Genomic DNA, 23339 nt, shown 5'->3' on the forward strand with positions numbered 1-23339 from the left:
TCCTTTTTGGACATAAACCTCTGGTGTTTGTGGATTAATTTTCCCGACTCCCTCACGGCCACACCAGCACAGCTCTGGGTGCCCAGCTCTCCCCCAGCCTCCCTGGTGGGCTGCACTGGGGTCACCCGAGCTTGTCTCACCTCCTTTAGTCCTGCCTGAAACCCCGATTTCCCTGCGTCACCTCCCTTGGCTTTACTGCTGCAGCGCAGTGCCGAGAGCTTGGGGTCCTTCTGGCTGATTAAGTGGATTTGGTTTATCCTGCGAGAGATTTTAACAAAGTTTGCTTCTTTCCTTAGAAGAAACGGAGCTGAGCAGCACTTCCCATCCGTGGGAAGGCTGTAATTGCTTCCCTTCTCTCTTTTATCAGCTGCCACCCGCATCTCCCGGCTCCTTTCGGGATGCTGGGTTGCATTTCGGGATGCATTTCCAACTGCACCCCCCAGGCTGCAGGATTGAGGGCAAGGCCTGGGGATCGCAATGAGCCAATCTGCGAGGAAAGCACCCGGCTCGGCCCTGCCATTGATCGGGTGTCCATCGGGAGGGATGATTTGTTTAGGGCAAACAGCCCCGCAGCGCCGCGACCGCCGCTTGAGGCACACGCGGGGCTGTGCGTGCGACATCAATCTGCGGGATGTGACACAGCGGGACACGGGCTGCAGTGGCACCGCAGAAGTGACACAAACCTCAGCAGAGGCTGACACTCGCAGATAATGCTTTTTTTTTCCTCAAAAAACTAGGTCAGTGCAGAGCAGCTTTTGAGTGATGCGGGAGGCGCGGGGAGAGCCGGGCGCGGTGTCACAGATTCGGGGCCCGTCAGCAGAATTCCCACTGACCACAGGGGTTCTTCCAGACCTGCCTGCGTTAGGTGGACTCAGCATCCCGTTCCCAGTTGGGCTCGGCCCCGGGGGCTGCGTGAAGCGCTCCGGGGGATGGATTCAGCGGGGCCTTGCAGGTAAGGGTATCACAGTCCTCAGCAAACGATGGGATCTGCTGTGGCAGCCCTGGCTGCGGCAGGAGCACAGAGTGTCTGACTCTAATAAGAGACTGAACTGGAACGTGCTCGGGAGATGCAGCTCCTGTTGTTGGCCTCGAATCGGTGCAATTGAGCATTCAGAGACAGATTAAAGAGAGAAGGGATAATGTCAGCGTTTCCAAGGCTGGGTGCAGCTAATACCTAAATGCTTATTTAGACATCTATCCCAGCACACAGGAGGAAGTCGAAGGAGAAGGAGCAGAAGGGAATACTTGGGTTTTGACATATTTATCCAGCATAAAAACCCTGAAGAAATCAGAACTACCCCCCCAGCCCCCAAATTAGCAGTTCCTTCAGACTGTCCTACTTCTAAGGGAAATTTTCCAAAGACTTATTCCTTCCTGTCTTCTTCCAGCCCTGCCTTCACTTCATTCAGGTTTGCACTTCCATGCTGCTGGGAAGCTAATGGAAATGTTGTACAAGATCTTACAGAACCACAGAATAATTAAAGTTGTAAACGACTCCAAGATCATTAACTCCAAACTTCAGCCTATTTTGAGGTCTGCAGTACATGCCCCTTTCCCCTTCCCTCTTTTGCCTGAGCAGTGAACGTCTGTTGGAAATACTCCTGACTGCTGATATTCCTTGTGAGGATCTGGGCAGATAAGCAGCAATTTCCAGTTTGATTAACCAGCTAATTACCTAATTCTCTCAGATTAATGTTACAGTGTTAAAGATTCAGATATATTTTTCCTTATCTGCATAAACCATTTCCTGTACAAGACTTTAAAGTGTGTTTTCCTTGTAGATGAACTCTAACTCGAGCATTTGGGACTCATTTTGCCTCTTTTTTTTTGAATACCATCATGTTTACCAATTTCATTTTGGCTTTTATCAGCGGGAGTTAATAAATGCATCTCAGATCAATGTCCTCTATTTGCAATGACATTTTACATTATTGTATTGATTCCAAGGCAAATCATGTCTGGAGATAATAAAAATCAATCTCGGAGGATCTGGTTTCTATGAGCAACCAAAGAATCAAAGTCCAATACATGAAAATACTCAAACGTGCTCTAATTTTTTTTTTTTCCTGTTTGTGAATGAAATATTTATCCTGGACCATAAAGTCAAAAGCCTCTGAGACCTGACTGGTGAAACTGCTGGGAGCTCTGAGTGCTCTGTCATCAGACACTGGGATGTGCAGGAGAGAGGAAAATACAGCTCTGAATTAAAGAGTTTTATTAAAACCCAGTGAATGACTGAACACATAGAGGAATTAGCAGAGCAAATTACAGCTGAATAGATTGAGTACTTCATGGGGCATGGCCAAAACTGAGATTAAAAAGAAATGGGGAAAAGGTTAAGTATTTACAGTATTTGGCCTTTAAAATATCCCACCTGTGAGCTGTGATGAGTCACACAGATGCTTTCAGGTTGGCACTTGGTTTTATGCCAATATATCCCTTTTTTCCCTACAATCAGCTATTACACACGTTCTTAATAGAAGATTCTGCAGCATTTCCACCCTCTGGTGTGTGCTGTGGCAGTTCAGCCTAATAAAATATAATCCTATTAAAAGGAGACACTATCAATTTAGAAAAGGGACTTGAGGCCCGGGACTAGAGTCACTTAGCTCTGATTTTAGAAATAGTTGTGATTAGTGATTAGAGCTTTCCATGTCATCAGGCAGCACTGATCTCTGCAGTGAAGGCAGTGAGACATGGCCTTGTATTCAGCAGGGATTAGGGAAGGGAGGGATGGAACACCTGACCTTTCCTGGAGGAGCACAGGCCCAATTCAGCAACACACAGGGCTGAGCTGGCCATTTAGGCCATGCTAAAATTGCTTTGCTGAAGGAGGATCCTTATCTTGCCACTTGTTTGGCTTAAATCTCCCCACAGCAGTGTGGGGACATGGGATTACTTTGAGCTGGGAGCCTGAGCCCCTTTCTCAGGAATTCTCTGTGAGGGTGGGCAAGGCTGTTTTAAGAGGAGGGTTTGGCTGTTGCTCCCTGTGGTCTGTTCGTGCAGCTGCTGCCCTTCCCAGAGCAGCAGTTTCCTCCTCAGCTTCACCGAAGAGCTTCCCACAGATGGAAAACTCTCTAAACTTGATGGCAGAACCTCCCTCCCAGGATTTAATGCCTCCCACTGCCCAGACAGGGAGCGGGCAGTCAGTCAGGGGACTGCACTTCTGCACACCCCAAGCTGCATTGTTTGTGGGGCTGAATGATAAATGAAGGGTAATTTAAATCTGAAAACACATTAAGAATGGGCCTGCACGGGAGGATACTGGGGAGGGGGCTCCCTTTAGAGCAAATTCAAAGACAAAATATATGAAAATACATCCACTGCAGTGAGAGTGCAGGGAGCGACGAGAGGACACAAGACTCCACTTTCACCTCCATTTCACCCAGTGCAATGCAATCTGATCAAATCAAGCTCTCTCCATACAATTGTCACAAAGCAAATCACATGTAATGGGCTCTGGAGATGACAATCAAACCTGTCACTCAGGGAAATTTGTTCTTGCTCTTTGCAGCAGGATGCAACAGCGCCTGATTACACCAGGAACCCCAACATCCTTGTCCAGCTCTGCACTGCAGACTAAAATAAAACCCACTTCACTCCAGAGCTGCCTCAAGTGGAATCTCCGTATTTGACAAACGATCCAGGTGCTGGTGACAATCTCTGTGGATAACCCAGGGAATTCAAGGTGTCACCTTTTGTGGGCTATTGATTGCGACGAGCTGATATCCGTCTTTTCAAGTATGGAATAATCTACTGTCATTGCAGGAATGATGGCCGTTGCACAGAGAAGGTTAATCAGATACAGGAGAAATCATATCTAATCTGTGATAAATTGCCAGTCACTCAGGGATCAATCACTGCTCTCCTTGTACCACAACCCAGGGGAATTGTGCAGGTGTAATTCCATGGAGCCCATGGACACAGTGCCCAACAACATTTTTCCCCCTGGAACAGCTCCCCCTGTGCAGTTTGTGCATCCATGGTGTTTTCACATGTTTTGAATAGTAATGGCCATCAATCAAAAATTTCAGGAAGCAGCAGAGCAGAAAAAAATGGAACATCAGGGCACTCAAACTGCAAAATCATGGAGTGACTGCCACAGTCTTGGCATTTTTAAGGCACAAGTGTGTATTTTAGGCCTTGCTCACACTGATTCTATGCCTGTTACCCACCCTCCTCACCAGCACCAAGGCGTTAGGAATTAGCTGCCATGCCAGAATAAATCCCAAATTAAGAGTCATTAGGAGCGGATACCTCTTGAGCTGTCAAGGAGCAGCCAGAAAATCCCTGGCTGGACTTCCCAGCTTCCAGTGAATGATCCACAGCTTAAGCATCCTTAATGTCACGCAGATCAAGGCTTGCTTGTGTCATCCATGCCTTGGGATAAGCCAGGCTTGGTGTCCACAGCATTTATCAAGCCCAAGACATTCATCTTCCTATGTGCCACTTGTATCAGGAGAGGGATCCGGAGGGGAGCACCTAGGGATACCTCTGAAAACAGGACAAGTTTTTCCTATTTTTTTCCTATTTTTTTTCTACTATTCCCTTTAAACCTGTGGCAAACACGCATTAACAAAAAGTGCCCGCAAGTTTAAGTCAAAGAAAGCACAGCAGCTGCAAACCTCAGGATTTTCCAAGTATCCAAAGAACTGAGCCAAGGAGACATGGAAAGCAAAAGCAGGGTGTGATTTCAGCTCTATTCCCACAGGGAGTGTATCCCAGCTGCCCATGGGGAGCACAGCAGGGACCCTGCCCCTTAAACACCAGTCTGAACATTTAGACTTTGGATCACAGCCAAATGTGAACAATTCAACTCAACAATTCCATCAAAAAGAGAATTAGATGAGCAAAAGAGGAGGAAGAGTGCCAAATGAAGAGGAAGGTTGCTCTAGCGTGGGCACAGGCTTGGAGTAATTGGGAATAAAATGAGTTCTCCTCCTCACTTTCTGTCTGACCTTGAGCAAGTCATTAAAAGTCTCTGCTGCCTTATTTGCCCAGCCTGTAAAATGGATCAGACCTTCATTAGAAACTGTTTTGTCTCTCTGTACCACTGTGCCCAGCAGATATTTTTATTTAAGATGAACTTTTTCTTGCATCCCCATTGAGACCTCCACACCAGCGCGAGCAAGTCTGACACCCAAACACCTATTACTGAACAAACCCAGCGACAGGGAGAGCAGAACCAACCAAACAAACACTGAAAGCAAATTTTCTGGGCCGAGGTCTCATTTGTTTCCTGGTGAAGGTGAAATTGTCTCACAATGCCCTGTACTCGCTCCTAAGGAAGTGACTCATTCTAATTAGTGGCACACAGAGAGGACAAACCTCACATTCTGAGGGCTGTGCTCCTGCTTTGCTGCCTTGTGGCTGAGCCCTGGTTCTGATGTCAGGGGCAGGATGGAGGCAGGATCACAGGTGAAATGAAAATAACAACCCCCAAGACCATCCCTCATTATAACTTCCTCAAAATCCTCAGCTCCTTCTCTCCTGAATAAATCTTCCCCACAGAGCATCATTAAAACGCGTCCCTGACATTTCTCCTGTTCCATGGCATTTTGCCTCAAATTAGCCACGAGTTTTTCTTATGTAAATAATTCCAGGGCCAGAATCAAGATCCAGCTTGGAAAGACACCCTCAGAGAGGGGGAGGAACAGCAGCTCCACCTCTCCTTTCAGCCTGGTTTCAGTGCTGGGTGAGCTTTGCTGGGGTCACTCGTGGTCTGGAGCATTTCTCCCAGACACTTCTGCTCGTGGCTCTCTCCTGCAGGGAATGATGTTCATCGTCAACTGCATCACACAGTTTAGCTCCCAGGACTAATGGATTTTTACAGAGACTTTGCATTGTGCATCTAGGACAGGAACTGAATTTTTCACTGCTGAAATACTGCTGATTTCCTAAATAAACTCTCTATTCAGATATATTCACAATGAAGCTGGAAGAAAACACAGCACTAAACCCTACAAATTGGATTGGTTCTTCATGGCCCACTTAAAAACTTCAAATGAAAGCAAAATTCATATTCAAGTGTGTGTGTGACTGACAGAGACCGAGACAACCCACCCAACACATGGCAAGTCAGTCCAGTGACAAAATTCCATGTATTTCAGAGTCCACCTGCTTCTGAGCCAGGAACATTTGTATTCCTGTCATATTCCCAAATGCCTGGCTGGAGCACAGTGATCCAGGACACCTAGAACGTAACCTATTCCATTTGTGTTCTCTCTGCCCTCACGATTTTGGGATAAAGACAGGAGACTCCTGTCTCTATATGATCTCTGATGGGATTGCTCATAATCTTGCACTAAAAAAAGGGAAAATCAGGTCACAGGAGTCCCTAATATTGAAGCAGCACCTCCCTCATGTTCAGCAGTGCTTTAGATACCCCCTGGTCTGTCAGTCCCATGCCTTATCTGGGTGCCACCTGGCTTTTATTATCTGATAAGGAACTCTGGGTAACCTGTTGGCAATCCAGGCTCAGGGAGAAAGGCTCCCATCAGCCCAAATCCTCTGCTGAGCTGCTTCCAAAAGTGCTCCTGAGAAAATGCACAAAAGGGGTGGGATTTCCCCAGCCACTGTCCCAGAGTCTTGTCTTCAACACTCTCACCCTTCCTCCTCCTGTGACAGAAGATGTGCTCTCTGAACACTTCCTCTGTCTCTGATGTTAGAAACATCACCCTCAGGCCAGTCTGCTCTGAGTCACTGATTCAAAGGATGTAAAGTTCACTTTCCCTCTTTATTCTCCCACACTGCTTCCTTCATCCTCACCTGAAGGAGATCTCCAGTCACTCCCCAGTGCAGGTCCTGTTTAGATCATCATCCCCCCATCCCTGTCCCAGTCACACTGAATCCCTTTGGGATGGGGGGAAGTGGCTTTGGGGAGACCTTCCCCCACTGCCACAGCAGCACCATGTGCTACAACAACCTCAGTTTTCTCTGTTTTACTGTTTTCCCTCGGAGTGTGACCCTAATGCACCCAGTATTCGTGGAATTCCCATGGACCTCCTGCCTGGCAGTTCATCCCACTGCATGCTATGGAACCAGGACAAGCTCTCTGTACCCTCCCCTGGGATAAAGACCAATCTGATACATCAGTGCACTTAACCCATGGTGTCAGCAGGCTCAGAACCCGGGATCTCCTTCAGCAAGGAAGAGACATGGGACTGCATCCCATGTAACCTTAAACACAGCTTAAAATGTTAAGTGCAGCTGTCATGTTCCATTTTCTGGGAACCAGAGGAGTTCCATGGAACTAAAATCTCAAGGAGGCAGACCTTCCACTGCCTGAAATTCCTGGTAACTCCACTGCAGGGACACACAGAGCTGCAGGGACTGAGATCTGGCCCCTTATCGCTGAGCCCAGGGGTGGAACAGCAGCATGAGCTGTCAGATGCCAGAGCTGGGCCTGGAGAGAATATCCTGAGTTGGAAGGGACACCTTCCACTATCCCAGTTTGCTCCAAGCCCCGGCCAACCTGGCCTTGGACACTTCCAAGGATGGGGCAGCCACAGCTTCTCTGGGCACCCTGTGCCAGGGCCTCACTGCAAAATAATTTGTTAATTATGATTTATGTCCAATCACAAACATAAACACACTCACACCCACTGCCTTTGCTTGGATTTCAATGTGATCTATGGCTGCGTTTTAACCACCCTGGGCTTTCATTTGTATTCAAAAACTGAAAAATATTTTAACCTTTCTGAAATGCACCATGTTAAAATAAATGGAAGCAAGTTGATGAAAACTGTTAATTAACCTGCTTTTGTCTCATTAAGAGTCTGTGTTTAACCTATAGGTCGTCTCCTCTTCCAGCTGATGCATGGATCTGATCTTCAGTGATGAGCTAAACAACCCAACCTTTTATTGACGATGCAGAACTCCTGAACCTCCTGCTTTTTTGGGAGAGGTCAGAAAAATTCCTGGAACAAAAGTGCTGAGCTTTCAAAGGCATTATTCTAAACTTTTTTTTCCTGTGGCAAGAGAGGTTGCAATAATGCTGACCCTGCAGTACATGGTGGGTTTAAGGTAAAACTACAGAACAAAAATACTGGTTTTCTCCCCTCTACAGGTTATTCAGACATAATGGTAGAACTTTTCTAAAAATACAATTTTTTCCCACTTTATGTGCTGAATCAGGTGTATCTATAAGCATCAGCACTTGCTCTAGTGTTGCTCCCATTATTTACCTGAGCAATTACCAGTTTTAAGACCCTCGATGTGCCTGAGAGTTGGCTGGGGCTTGGAGGGACAGTGAGGAGAAAGAAGGTGGTGGCAGGGAAGGGGGGGCAGAATCTGTGGCATTTCCCACGATCCAGAGGCACCATTTCCCACGGGCTGCAGGGCCTCCATCACAACCACACAGGTACCTGGAGAAGCTGCTCCGTGGGAGTCCATCCATCTGTATTCCTGCTTTTAAAAATATCACTCCAATAACGCTGGAGATTAGTCCAGGACTGGCACGAGAGCAAGGCAGGAGATCTATGCTTTTTAATATCAAGCTCTTCACCAAGACAGCTTTTATCATGTTAATGGCTAAATCACACTGATTGTAAAAGAGCCAAAATGAGGCAATTAGTAAGGCCTGTGACAGCCCCAGCCAGTGACACACAAGGTTTGCACTGGGAGCCAGATGGATATCTTCAATATATTTCTTATTGTCTGCTTGTGGTAATATGTTCAATTAAACTAAATCAGCACTACAGAAGAACCTCTGAATTGCCTGAAAAAAAAAAATTAATTGTCTGCTGCAAATTTAATGAAGCCTAACACTTGTGTTATGTTTACAAGTTTTATTTGTTACGAGCAGTGAGCGCTTACAAGGAAAAAAGAAACTCTGAACTTACCTCATTCAGCCAGCCCTAAGAGCAGCCCATTGGTGTTTGATTTCATTACTGGGATTTGATTTCATTTACATGTCTCTCTCTGCCATTTACTGGTTCTGGCCTCAGCAGCTGACCGGGTTTTACCTCTCCCCAGTAAGAAACTGAGAGCTCTCGCTGTGCTGTTCATGCACAGTTCTGTGATTCAAGTCTGGCTCAAGTGTTTGGCCACAAACCTGGGATAGGACAAGTGCCCAGAGGGGCCACGGCTGCTCACCCTGATCCTCAGCATCATCATCCTCCTCAGGGTGTCACCGACCTTCCCCTGCTCATAGATCACAGCACTTGTGGAATCACAGGACCATGGAATATGCTCTGCTGGAAGGGTCCCACAGGGATGATCCAGTCCCACTCCTGGCCCTGCACAGACCCTCCAACAACCCCACCCTGGACATCCCTGGCAGCGCTGTCCAAACGCTCCTGGAGCTCTGGCAGCCTCGGGGCCGTGCCCATTCCCTGAGGAGCCTGGGCAGTGCCCAGCACCCTCTGGGGGAAGAACCTTTCCCTAAAATCCAACCTAACCCTGCCCTGGCACAGCTCCAGCCATTCCCCAGGTCCTGTCCCTGTCACAGAGCAGGGATCAGTTGTGTTTGACAAGTTCACATTCAGAAAATCAGAAGCCAAAGTTGCCTCTGAGCAGCCCAGGGAGGGGAGGCTTTGGGGAAGGCTTGACAGCACAGGAGGCATCTGCTTCTCATTTTGCCACTTCTGTCACCTCAGAATAATCACAGCCTTTTAACTTCAATAAACTGTCAGAAAAACAGCGATGTTAACAGGATACACAGCTCTTTCATCTTCCTTGGGGTGCTCCAGGGATGACCTGATTTTTCTGATGACCTCAGGTCCTCACCTGAACGGAGCTGGGAGGAAAACCTGGCTTTACCAGTCCCAGGTGTAACAAGCTTGGAGGGGATGCACCTGCCAGTGCTGAAACTCAAAGCTGAGCCCCTCACTCCTGCACAAGGTGATGTGGCTCAGCATCACACAGCAACCTTGGCTGCCTGGCAGCTGCAGTGAACAGAGAAGTTGCCTGAGACTATAAAACACTTGATGAAAGCTTGTGTTCCAAGTGCCATATGGAGAAGGGCTCTTGCAGGCTGCAAGGACCCTGAGGTAGCTGCTGGAGTCCAGCCCCACCATCAGCTTCTGCTTCAGGATTTCCCACCCAGGGGTGGTTAAGGAGATCCAGCAAAGTGCAGCTCAAGCACTGGGGCTGCCATGGTTGAGGGAGGGAGGAGCAGACGTGGTGGATGCACAGCTCTCACATTTATAATTGTGCCTTTCATGCAGTGCTCTGGGTCATAATTTTACTTAAACCCAGCAAAAGAGCCTTAATTGTGTCCTAGAAATAATTGGTGTCAGTGGAAATAGTCCAATTAGAGCGGAATATTTTCCTTCGCAATTTCACGGGCAAAGATTATGGCTTTCCTTGTCAATTGTGAAAATCAAGCCTTTGCTGCTGGTTGTGACTCAGAAGTCAAGAAAGGTTTTTCCTAACTTAGAAATAAGTTTTATTTCTTAAACATGAGAATGCTTTACATGTTCTCATGAATAAATCAGAGCCTGCACAACTCCATGGCACTCCCTGAGCTTTTTTTGCCTACAAATCCCCGATTTAGAGATTCTGGAGAACAAGGTCATACCCTCAATTGACTTCTCCTCCATGGAATTTTTTTAAAAAATGTATTAGACCCGAAAAGGAATATTCAGTCATGTCTGGACTACATATAAATACTGTGTTCAGCAAATGATAAAACAAAATTGAAGAATGATGAAACTTCTTTTGATGGTTTCAGAGTTGAGTCTCTATTCTGGTTTTGACACCAGCTGAACACAGACCTTGTGTGCTATCCAGGAAAATTACAAAAAGCCCAGAAAATATGGACAACCCCTCAAGTGCTGCTCTGGGATCATTCCTTTAAACTCTGCCTCTCTTTTTTAAATTATATTTTGTGCTTTCAACAGCAGGTGTCACTTAACCAGGTCCTTTTTTAAGGGCTGAGGCATAACCAATGTGAATTTAAGATCGTGTTGAATGATGAGGAGAGAAAAAGAAAGACTTTGCATGACCTTAAACACTGCAGGAACAAGGCAGAGCTCAGTGACAGAGGGGCCACTCGTGTTTCAATATGACCAACCACTGAACCCAGAATATGGGTGGGAGGGATGGAAAATGCCTGCAGCAGCTCTCTGGGACAGCTTTTCCACAGCAGCAAAGCAGAAGCAATGGGGGAAAAATCAGGGAGGTCTAGAGAGGCTCCTGGGAATGGGGACAGCACTGAAACAGGTCAATAGATTTCAGTATCTGCTGTAATTTCCCCTTGGTTCGTGTTAAAAAAACCCAGCATCTTAATGTGTGGTTTACTCTTCCTCTTGGGGAAAAATCTAAAGCCCCACTTGAAGGAACTGATATCCCACTTACTCCAAAGTCACTTTAAACTCAACAGAGCTGAGAACAGCTGGCAAAATTCAGTTATTGGAGTTCACTGATTAAAAAAACCCCACGACCTAAACCAAACCCCATGGACACGAGGAAAGCACAAGACAAATTCCAAGCAATGAAGTTTCAATTCTGCTCAAGTGATGTTGAAACAGAGACAACCACAGGTGGCAAGAGGGGACCATCACATCCCCCTGCCCTTTCTGCAGAAGGCAAATGCTGTGTCCTAAAGGACTGGAACAAACACAGTGAGAATTCCAGGTTTAAAGGCAGCAACATTTGAAGTCTCTGAAAAGTTACTCGATAATGGGCCAGAATTTACAGTATTTAATCAATTTCAACTGCAATGCAGCGCTTCAACGTTCGCACAGAGGAATAGGCTCGGAATGAAAAATGTGCTATTTTATAGGAAATAATTTGAATCACTGTGCTGGACAAAATCAAGACTATCAGTCTATTCAAGCGTGAGGGAAAAATAACCTCTTGACATTATCTTTGTGTTCTTTTTCTGCTAAAGTGCTACGGATTCCAGCCAGCAAAAGTTCTCCTGCTTTTACTGCCTTGAGCCCTCCCGTGACAGCCCGAACGAGACGAGCTCACAGCAGTAGGAAAATGTTAAAGGTGCATCATAATTAAACAGGAAAATAAAGCCATTGGAACTTGCCCTTGTCAGAGAGGCACCAACGTGACCGGAATTGCTACACTCCCCCACGGGAGCACACAGGCACCAACTCTACCAAGGATTTAGAGATCAATTTAAATAAAAATGTATTTAAATAGATGTATTTAGATATAGAGATGGATTTATAGCTGAGCCCACAGCCCAAAGGGAAGCAGATGTTTGGGAAGCAGCTGTGGGTCAATGGGGGGACCACGATCCATTCACCTCCAATGTCCCCAAAGCAAAGCTGGCCACGGCTTAAATGAAAACTATTTAATGTGTCTGGGAACATGCCAGAACAGAACAGTCCCACATGCCAAGGACTTTCTCATCCCAAAAAGAAGCAGTGGTGACACACAGTGATCAGCTGCATTCCCATCACCAGCTTGTTTGGGCTGCTGCATCCACACCCCACCTCATGTGGGTCCCACTCCCTGGGATATCAGCACAGGAGCCTCTCCTGGTGCTTCCCAAATCCAGAGCTTTTATTGCAGTGCCTTGGAATCAGTTTCCTCTTTCAGCCTGCTGCTGTACCAGCCAGTTGATATCACCGCATTAAATACAAATAAACTCGTATTGTACAGGCTGTGCCTGTTTACTCTGTTTGTCATTTAATCCCTCGGTACTCAGAGAGTCTCTAATCTTTCTGTATGTTGGAAGAATTGAACATTTAGCCTCAAGTACAAGAAAAAATGAGGGAACAAGATGGAAAATTAATATTTATACAATACATGGAAACACACACCATGTTTTACAGAGCTCTGAGCACTGCCTTAGAAGGAGCTGCTTCTCCAGCCTTACAAACTCAATCCTGCTTTTTAATTTAGAGGTCAAACTGTACATGCAAGTTTCTAAGATTTCAGGTCTTGGAGGCCAAGAGGCTCTCATTTAGCACCAGCCAGCAGAACAAACCCAAAGTACAGCTGCACTGGTTCAGAAAACCACTGGGATTCACCCAGCCTGATAGCAGAATGTTAATACACAGCCCTATGGGCACCTGTCAGAATTTGATATTTTTTAAACTGTCTACTCATGCATAAAATGCATATTTATTCATCCCTCTCTGGTTGTTTGCCAGAGAGTTATTTTAAGCTCCTTGGTTCTGGTGTAACATACTCCTCTCCTCCTCCCATCCTTGCCTACGCTGTCTCTGACACTCTCGGCATCTCTCCCTGAGAAAGGAAACTAAAAGAAAAATAAGGGTAGCCTGCAATATTAATGGAAGAACACAGGAAGGTTAGGAAAAATGTCTTGACCTTCACAGTTTTTTACTCCATGACATAAGAGGAGTTAGAAAAGAATGTAAGCATATCTTAAGGTCAAAAACCACATTGGCTGTTCAATTAGTCTTTTTGTACACCACAAAACTGAGTTAAAACAAGTAATTCACTCATGTTTCTGTCCAAACTCACACATGTTTTACTTAGGGCAGAGAAACTCAAGCATTTCACTCTATAATACAATATTTTACACAGTTCATTTGGAGTTCAGAATAGTTTCTGCTCTTTTATACTTGTTATGGGCCAGACTTGGAAACTGCATTTCTCAGTTTGTTGTTAATATCCACATCTCAGCCTTAAGAGTTTATTCTCTGCTTCATGCACATGCATCACTGCCATTAATGCAAAGGGAATGGAGTCAAAACAGAGCACTGAGGGGGGAAAAAGCCCTCACTAATCCTTTATAACCTCAGTGTGCAGAAAAGTGATTTGTGGAGCACGGGAACGCAGAGATCAGGTACAACAACTGCCGAGGTTTTCCTGGGAGCTGCAGGCTATTCCTTGGGCCTAGAGGAAGGAAAAGCCAGGGACTGCAGAAGCTTGACTGCAATAACAGAACCCAATCACTCCTGCTGCCAACAACTGGCTTTTTTTATGGTGGGAGAAGCAGTCCCTGAACTGCAGCCCCTGATTCTTCCCCCTCGGGGTCTTGCAGCACGTGGAAAACCAAGACAGCCCAGCTGTGCCCAAGCTGGAGCTGAACAGCTGGAACCCCACCCTGGGCCGTCCCTGGGCAGCCTGGGGAAGGGGCTGGGGCTGGATTGGCTGTTTTGCTCCCTGGTTTTGCTCTGGGACAGACTGAGGCTGATCACAGGCTACCCAGGGAATGCCCCTGGATCCCTGGAAGTGTCCAAGGCCAGGCTGGATGGGGCTTGGAGCAACCTGGGGTAGTGTAAGATGTCCCTGCCCATGGCAGCAGGGGCAAAATGACCTTTAAGGTCCCTTCCACAATTTTGCTAATGGATAAAGTCCTCCATGTTCAGGCTCCCTGAGCAGCCCTGTCCTGGCTGTTTGCTGCAGGTGCCTCCTTAGGGAAACCCAGGTTAGGAAAAGGCAGAATCAGCTCCTACAGAGACCTCACTCTGGTCTTCACTTGTCTCTGTTCTTGTTTTCAGGGACCAGCGTGACCAAATGCCACACAAGGGACTCATAACAACCCCAAACCCAAAGAATTGTTGGGGGCCCTGTGCTTCCCTACAAGGTTCAGAAAATCCCAGACTGGCTGGGGTTGGAAGGGACCTGTGGATGTGTTCCAGCTATAAAAACCTTGGATTAAAACCTGCATTGAAACATTTTAAGTATTTCCTGTATACCACAGAAACAGTTGACAAGGAGAACCTCTAACTGAGTATGATCCATCACTGCCAATGTGTGGGAGAATTAAAACTGACAGCATTAGAGCTTTCTGATTGATTTATCACTTTGTAATCAATGCTTCCTGATTTGTTATCCAATATAGGTTTTTCCCCAAAGAAGAAGGAGATAAGAGAGTGATTGTAAGGGTAATAACCTATTATGTTCATGGCCTATAATCATTCATCAGACATTGGACTACTCATCAGCAGGCCAAAAATTAATTCAACACATTCGTCAGTGTCTCTCACTGTTTATCAAATTATTCCTTTAAATATCTTGGTCACATTATTCCTTTCCATATCTTTGTCAAATTATAGCTTTTACTTTTGAGAACAACATTTGACAGAACATGAATGCACGTGAACAAACACTCGGAATTCCTGAAACGCTGAAATTCAGCCCTGGAGGAGGAATAATGATAATAAATCCAACTTATATATTAAAGAATGCCTTATCTATTAAATAGTGCCTCAGACACCCACAATAAAAGTTGATTTAGTCACCTTTCACCACCAGGCTGCCCGTGCTGCTCGCTGTCCCGAAGTGGTTGGTGGCCACGCAGGTGTAACTCCCCGCGTCCGACTTGGTGACGTTGACGATCCGCAGGCTCCCGTCATCCAAAACAGTGATTCTGCAAAGACAGCACACACAGGAGGCTTGGTTTTGGGTTTTTTTTTAAGCCAACATAAAACCCTTTTGAGTCTGCATTAATTATGGATGGTGAGAGCAGCAGAGAGCCCTGCCCTGCGCGGGGAGCTGAGCTGATGCGAGTCTCTCCGGACGCGCTTCATAAATAGTGAATGCATCATTTACATGAGTTTTCTGTGTCTTTACTCGAGGGCAACTTTCATTTACACATCATCAGCTCGTGTAGGTTTTCCACATGCTGTACTTTGCTATTCAGCCCTCTCACCATGACAACTCTGCAGCACGTGGTGCTCTGGCTGCGTGGCAGACCCGGCGCTCGCTGCCTCGCGGTGCAGACGCCGCTGCCGAGCAGATGCGCTGGAGCAGGTGTTTCATTCCGGAGGCTTTTCCAGCAGGATGATGGCTTTTCACAGAGCTGCCAAGCTCTCTCTCCACCTCTCTGCCTGTGTGTCACTCAGCCCACGGGGTTTATCTGCAGTGGCGCTTGCAGGTTACAAAATCCTGTTTCACTCCCATCCTCTGCTCAGCTGCACATTCCCCACCTGAACAGGGCTGTTATTGGCAGTCCCTTGAGGGCAGGAGGCAGGTGAGGAGGGAATGGTAATTCCTGGGTGATCCCCACCTGCTCCTCTTGCATAAGAGTACTTCAGGCTCCCCTTGCTCTCTCAATGAGCTTTGCCTCCTGTGACATTTTTTTTCTGCTCTGCTCTAAGTCAGTGAACACAGGAAACCTGAGTTTGCCCAGTAAATCCCATTGAAACACGAATTACTTGTTCCCTGTGGAGGCATCATCTAAGGAGACTCCAGAAAACCCTTTCTCCCACACTAAAATCACATCTTTTAGCAACATTTTTGCCTCCTCAGAATCACGTCCTGCAGCACAATCTCCTTTCTCACCTTCAGCCACTTGCAGACCTTCATGGAAAACCTTGTATTAATTCCTGCCTTGTCCTGCTCAATTATTTCCCAATTTCACTAAAATGAAGAAGCCTTCCTGCATTTTTAATTCCAATGAAGCTCTGCACAAGTGAACAGAGAAACTGGGAGGAAAGAACCTCAGCAACAGCGCTGGCACCACTGCAGGAGGGCTCAGGGGCACTTCCCTCCTGAGGAGGCTTTAAGGAAACACTTGGAGCTCTGGGACAGCCCTGAGACAGCTGAATAAAGGCCCAGCCTGAGTCAAGGCACAAACTCAAGCACCAAGGTCACCTTGGGGCTCCTTGGCTCCTGCCAGCTGCAGCCACAGGGCTGGGCAAGGTCTTCAGTGACCCTCAGGAGTCATCAGCTCACCCAAGGGAGCTGCTGTGGCTGCCCTTTGTCATTCCACAGGCTCTTGGTGGGCACAATCGAGCTGCAGAGCCCCCATTCACAGACCTGCTTCAACAAATGGCACAGACTGAGTGACTGTTCCAAGCCAGGAGGAGGAAGATGGCACAGGATGCTCTGACAGCAGAGCCCATCTCTGTCCTGGCTCACCTCTCCCTGCCCTACTCCTGCAGCAGCCCAAGAGCTGGCAGGGAGCAGGGGCAGAGGTGATGTTTCACCCATCAGCAGCAGTGATATTAATAGGAGCTTCTCGGCTGGCTCATGGTCTCCAAATCGCTGCAGTCAGTAACGCTCTCTGCTGTCATTTATTTCTGAGGGACTCCAGGATTTGCTCCTGTGGCAGCTGCTGCAGCTCAGTGGTCGGAAGGGAGCAGTGGAGAGCTGCTGGGCTCACCTTCAGCACTCCGTGGGCACACCTCAATGCTCGTGCTGCATCAAACCTGTGCTGGAGTGGCCATGCTGGCCTCCAGCAGGAGCTGGGCAGCACCAGGAGCTCCCCAGGAACTATTTGCTGCTCTTATCAATTGCAGGTCTTCAAAAGAAGCAGGGCCTTTCTGAAAGCTGAAGGTGCTCTTGGAAAACATTAAAATTCCAATCAATATGAAGCAGGACAAGCTCAGCATTGTGCTCCAGCTCAAGGAGGACCACGGTGCTCCAGCACTGCCCCACCACTCTCTGCCTGCCCTCTCTCCCTCCACACTTCTGCCACCCCAGGAAACCCAGAAAAAGTGCAGTTTTAGATTATTTCTGTAGAGCTGAGATCTTATTTTTAGTTATTTACGCTTTATTTTCAGCCATATGGCTGAAAGCTATTTACTGGCTAATCTCTTTCATAGATCATTTTAATTGTGTCTCTTGATGAGGCCAGATTTAATTTCAAATTCTAATGCCTTTTCTGTCTCTGCCTTTCTCCTGCTACTGGTTTCCTGCTAAGTTGTCCTTATTCCCAGTGTAAGACTGGTTTTCAGTTGATGTGGACTGGATTGCCCTGGAGACACCTTTGGATCAGGACAGCTGATCCACCACCAGCCTTGGTGCATCTCAGGGAGCTTGCACTGCCTTTCTTTCCTTCCCTTCCTAAGCTGAGAGTGTGGTCCCTGGCTTTCCAGCCTGAGCCCACAGACATCCTTTAACCCCAGGAATGTCTTGCAAAGAGCTCAGGAGAGACCTGCCCTGAGTTCTCCAAACCCCTTCCCCAGAGAGCCTCCAGGCACGTTGAATTCTCGTCTGGTCTCTCAGTAACCCCCTCCATGCTCCTGTAAACGAGCAGTGTTAAAAGTGACAGATAACTGTACAAGTTAACTGATTTTTTCCAAATAAATCAGACCATTAAAACCTCTCTGCGACTCATTGATTAGGAGGCCTTATGGTTATGTGGCTCTTTTTGCTGAAGCTGCTTTTCTACAGCAAATGTTTTGTCCTCTAATCTGAATCCAATGTGTTAAAAGTTAACAGATAATTATTTGTACACTTGGAAATTTGTTACAGTTAGTTGAGAAAGGAGGAAGGCCTCTCACTGATATTGCTAATTCCTGAATTTTCTTTGCAGGCTTATCTGCATTAAACGAGAGGAGAGGCTCATTTCAGGCCACTGAGGTTCTCAAACTGCTAATTGGCTCGAAAGCAAACAACCCTTCAGCCACAATTTTAAGCAGTTTGGGTGAACAAGTTCCTCCAAGACACAAAGTTCGAATTGAATGAAGCACTGCTCAGTGTGCTTTCTCCTCTGAAATGCACCCTCAAAATGTTTTCTAGCCAGATGCCTGGGAAGACATAAAAATAAACCCCATTTCCCATAAACACACACATCAGAACAAAGTGTTGGCTGCTGAGTGTGCACCTCTTTAAACCACTACAAACTCAGAAAAGGAGCTACTGACTTGCTATTGAATGTTCTGGGCTCGCTGACTACTGCCAGCAGTGGTAACAATAAATAAAAAATATAAATCTCTTGTTGCACAGGTTAATGAACTGCTCTGCTGCTAACCTGGCCCATGGTCACTGCTAATATCAGAGAAAAATCAAAGAAGATAAAATATCCATTTGGAAAAACTCAAAAAACCCCAAATTTAAGATTGTTTAGTATCCTTATAGAAAGAAAGGTCATCTATTTTAAACAGAACATTTGTAAGAGAGATTCTGGGGGTCTGTGTTGTCAGCTGGAGATTTCAGGTCCACAGAGAGCATGGACAGGTCTGAAATTAGGAGATAAAAGCATTGCTTGTTTCCTAAACTGAAGCGTTGGGTTCTACTGCAGGAAGAGCTGACCTTGTCAGTGTTTTGATCAGAACTCTTCTGGGGAAAAAGGACCTTTAAAAATGCTGAAAACACCCCTCCCCAGCCTTTTCCTCCTTGGCCATTTTCATTTCGCCACTGCAGCAGTGAATGGAAGAAATTGCTGGACACTTTGCAGCAGCCTAAAGAAGCCGCCAGGCACAGAGCTCCCAGAGCAGCTCCTGTGACAAGAGCAGGGAGTGACAGCACAAAGGGAACGGCTTCCAGTGCCAGAGGGCAGGGAGAGCTGGGATATCCATCCCAGAGGGATAACAGCCCTCTGGCTCAACACAGCAACACTCGCTCGCCCCGCGTCTCCAGGAGCAGCTGGAGATGGATGAAGAGTTCAGGCAGACCTGGAGCAGTGTAAGGAGAAAGAGCAGTGCATAATCACTGGGGTCTGATCTATTGGTGCTTATTCCCAGCTCATGATCCACCTGCCAGATCTGTAAATCCCCCACCAGCAACTGCGTTACCTCCACCCCGAACAGAGCATGGCAGAGCTGATTCATGGAGCCCTCTGCAGCACTCCCCACTGCTGGGCAGCATTCCCAGGAGCAGATAAATAATCCTCAGCCAGTAACATATGCATTTAGAGATAGAAATTGTCCTGTCGAGCTCAGTAAGAGTTTTATCACCAACTTTGCGAAATGAGATCAAGCCCTCACCTGGAATATAAACCACAGTGGAAAACTGCCCAACTCCCAGAGCACATCATAAAACTGAGTGCCACGAACCATCTGCAGCCCAGCTCCATGGAAATCTGACCTCTGGGCATCCGGCTGCATTACCTGCACCTCCCAAAACGTGCCTGCTGCTCAGCTTTGGCCTCCCACTTTGACAGAATGTTCCCCTAAAATCCCAGACTTACAGTACCTACCGGAACATCTTGCTCTGGAGTTTAGTTACAAGGAAATCCATGTGGCTCCTGCAAGCAAAGCCCTGAAGAGCCAGGGGTGGTTGGACCTTCCACCTGCCCCTTGCAGGTGGAAACCCATGCAGGATGAGGAGCAGGGCCATGCCCCAACCTTCCCAATGGGAATCCTTCCCTGACTCCCAAAGCGCACCCAGCCCCGCTGCGGAGCTGCACAGCCAGGTGGCACGGCAGGTCTCCCTCCATATATCCCTCTCAGCTTGCCCTGTACTTGCCTGTTCAGGAGGTGGAAACACGAGGGATCTGATAAGAACGGGGCACAGATGCAGTGCCTGTGGCAGCTGGGCCGTGCGCTCCCTTCCCGAAGGACACGGCACAACTCCGGCACTGCAGATTAGAGCCCGGTGTTTCTTCGGAGCAAAAGTGATCAGAATTACAAAGGGACTCGTTTTTTTTCCTCCCTCTCAAATGGTTTCATTAGCACTGCTGCAATGAAATAAGGCATTTTGTTTTCTTATCTAATCATTTTAGCATTTTAATTTATGAAATACAAGCATAACTACCCTTGCTTTCACTCTTGATTAAACACACGCAGCCGAAATATTTCATGCTTAGCCAAGTGAATATTTTAAATATTTTTTCCCCCATGAAACAATGTTTAGGATGTCCGATTCTTTTTCTATTACAGGGAGAAAAGATGTCTTAGAGTAAGCATTTAAATGAATGTCAGCTGGAAGAAACACACACTGAGTGCACTTTGAGATAAAACTACCATTGATCCCTTCATGTACAGCCTTTGTGGCAGTGGTGACGTGGCTATTGAAAAGAGACACTGGTGCCAGAGTTCTTCCAGGAGATAATCCGTCTTCTGAGAGAGGATTTGGGTTAAATGTACCTGTGAAAAACAGTGTATTTCAGCCGACATGATGAATGGCCTATTGTTCATCCTCGCTGCCATGCCTGGGCTGGGGGGGCTGGAAGCAGAGGAGAAAGCAGAAGCACCAGGCAGCCCTGACTGCAGTCTCAGCACTGTATTTGTTCCCTCTTTTCCCAGAGTTCTGAGGCAGGAATATCTAGAGCAATTTTTAGCCTAACAGCAACTTTGCCTCACGCCACAACTCCGGGCAATTGCATTATTTATCAGATTATTTCTATTTCTATCACATGTCTTTGTAACAGTTTACTACCTTCTAAATAATGCTTGCCACGCAATGAGGCGGGGACTGGGTTATTAAAACCATCTCGTGGATGTGGTACTGACCATTAGGCTATTTTGGGTAAACAGTGGAGTTTATAAATCCTCACAGGTTTTACTGCTCAGAGCACAGCCCCCCCCAGATCAGGGACGCAGCTCACGAGGTGCTCATCACCTGAAGAATGGGCTGGTTCAGGGTTTAGTGCACAGGTGATCACTCCTGTGGCCCTGGGATGCTGTCCCCAGGTGTGACTCCAACCTTGTGTTGCAGAAATCAGTAAGAGTCAGGTCGGAGCTTTCTGCTTCGTAATGTTCATCGCCACTGAAATACCCCGAGGCCAAAGCCAAGGTCTGGGGCTCCACTCCACAACTCTGGTGGTGCACAGAGGGAGAGAGCCCTGATCCCAGACCCCACCCAGCCCTCTCTCCTGTCACCTGAGACCTCCCACCCTTCATCAACACCAGCCCAAACCCTCAGCATCCCCCCTAAGCGGGCAGGGCTTTCCAGGCTGGGGCATCACCCTCGTCCTGTTACCCCAGATGCTTCTGAAAAGGGGCAAGAAAGGGATGGAGTGGGACATCAACACAGCCTGAGGGCTCAGAACACCAACCTGAGCAAGGAGGGGACAAACTGGGTCTGTTCTACAGCTGTCAGGGTGAATCCAAGGGAAAGGCAGGACGATCCCGTGTGCTGGAGCACCATGAGTTTTCCATATGATCATCCATCCAAACTCCATCTAAACTCCCTGAGTGGACACTCCTACTGTGCACACAGTCTCCTACACACCTGCACCTTCTTGCTCTGGCAGGTGTGCCTCAGACAGGCCCCCAGAGCTGCTCCAGTGTTTATTCATCTGTGAGGACCTGTCTTTTCATGGTTCACAGAAGAGCCTGAGATAATTCAGAGCCTCCGCCAAAGCCCATTTAATTTAGTGCACGTCTCTCTCTCTCCGTGAAGGCAGCAGCAGATAAGTCCTGCCTTATCCATGACAACTGACAGGCCTCTTAGCAGCAAACCCCCTATAATTAATTTTCAGGTAAGAACTATGTTTGCTCTAAATAAACTGAGGTAAAATCCTGTTGCATCGAGTTCAGCAGAACATCTCCCACTTCCCAATATCCCATCCAACCCTGCCCTCTGGCACTATCTGTCCATGGAAAAAGCCACTCTCCCTCTTTTGGTACTTACCATAAAAACCTGTAAATAGTACTCTAAAGAGAAAAAAAAAAAAAAATAGAAGGTATTTTGCCCAGATAACTATTTTTGAGAATACAGTAGTGGCCCCTTTGGGAACATCAAACATCACAGCAGCACTGAATTCAGCATCAGCTTAAACCAGCCATGGATCTGGCATCCGAAGTTTTCCCACAATTTTGTTTTTCCACCAATTGTTTATCTGCAGTGATGGAGCAGTCCAAAGCAATAATGCTGCATCCAACCATTATTAATAGCTATAAACACAAAAGCTGTGGTTTGTCATCATCCTCCCTTTGGTCTGTACATTTTTAAGACAAGTCTGGAAGTGACAGAACCTCGTCCTTATGGAGCGGGGAGGCAGAAGGAAAGGAAGGGAGCATTTACAGCTGTTGGAGACTTCATGTAGATTGTTCAGAGATGCCTGGAATTATAATTCAAATATAAAAGTATCCCTAGGTTATCTAAGAAGAACAGTTCTCTGGAAAATATCTTTCTTAAGGGATGCTGATAAAGGGAGGAAACAAATGAAAACCAAACACAAGCACTGCAAGGGACCCTGAAGGGAGTGAAGGGGCCATGGAGAATTTAAAATAATAGAAACCTTTTGCCTTCTCTCCCAAACCACTCTTTTTTCACTACACACAAAATTAAAATAAATACAGTCAGAAAGCCCATGCCATGAAAATAAATATTTGAGGAGGCAGATTTGAGTAAAGCAAAGGAAAGCTTTGTTTTTACAGCAGCTTTCGTTCCTGACGCGTGAGGCAGTGACAATTTGATACGGGAAGATTCTGCAAGTCTAGAAGGGTCTGATGGTGCAAAGAGCCAATTTTCCATTGATTTTGGTGGGAAATGAAGACCATCCCCAATGGGAAACAGCCCTTTTGACACAGCCCCTCCACCTGGCAGTTTATTTTATAGACAAAGCTGAGAGTTTGCTATAAACCCTGAACGCTGTGAGGGCACCACGAGGGACAGGGATGATCCACACTCCAAACAGAAGGCTCAGGACCTGAACCAGCTCTTGCTGGTGGCAGTGGAGGGGCAAAGCACACTGAAAACCATGTCCTGAAAGGCTAAACCCTCCCTTTCTGCACAATTAGCCAGCAGAGACACAGCTCTCCGCATGCCTCCTCCTGCGCTCGCAAGCGAGGAAAATCCTGTGTAGGCAGCAGCAGGTGCTGCAAAGCCACTCCTGCTCTCACTCT

General features: G+C 47.0%; 1 protein-coding gene across 3 annotated transcripts in view; it reads right to left on the reverse strand.

The window, feature by feature from the left end:
* Positions 1–23339, reverse strand: part of CNTN4 (contactin 4) — a 270420-nt gene that overhangs the window by 14626 nt on the left and 232455 nt on the right. For all 3 annotated transcript variants that reach the window (XM_032120664.1, XM_032120665.1, XM_032120663.1), the window contains one exon: positions 15120–15247. In XM_032120664.1, coding sequence (XP_031976555.1) covers positions 15120–15247 — 128 coding nt within the window. The remainder of the gene's footprint in view (positions 1–15119; positions 15248–23339) is intronic.

Source organism: Corvus moneduloides, chromosome 11, assembly GCF_009650955.1.
Source record: "Corvus moneduloides isolate bCorMon1 chromosome 11, bCorMon1.pri, whole genome shotgun sequence".
NCBI classification, from domain to species: Eukaryota; Metazoa; Chordata; class Aves; order Passeriformes; family Corvidae; genus Corvus; species Corvus moneduloides.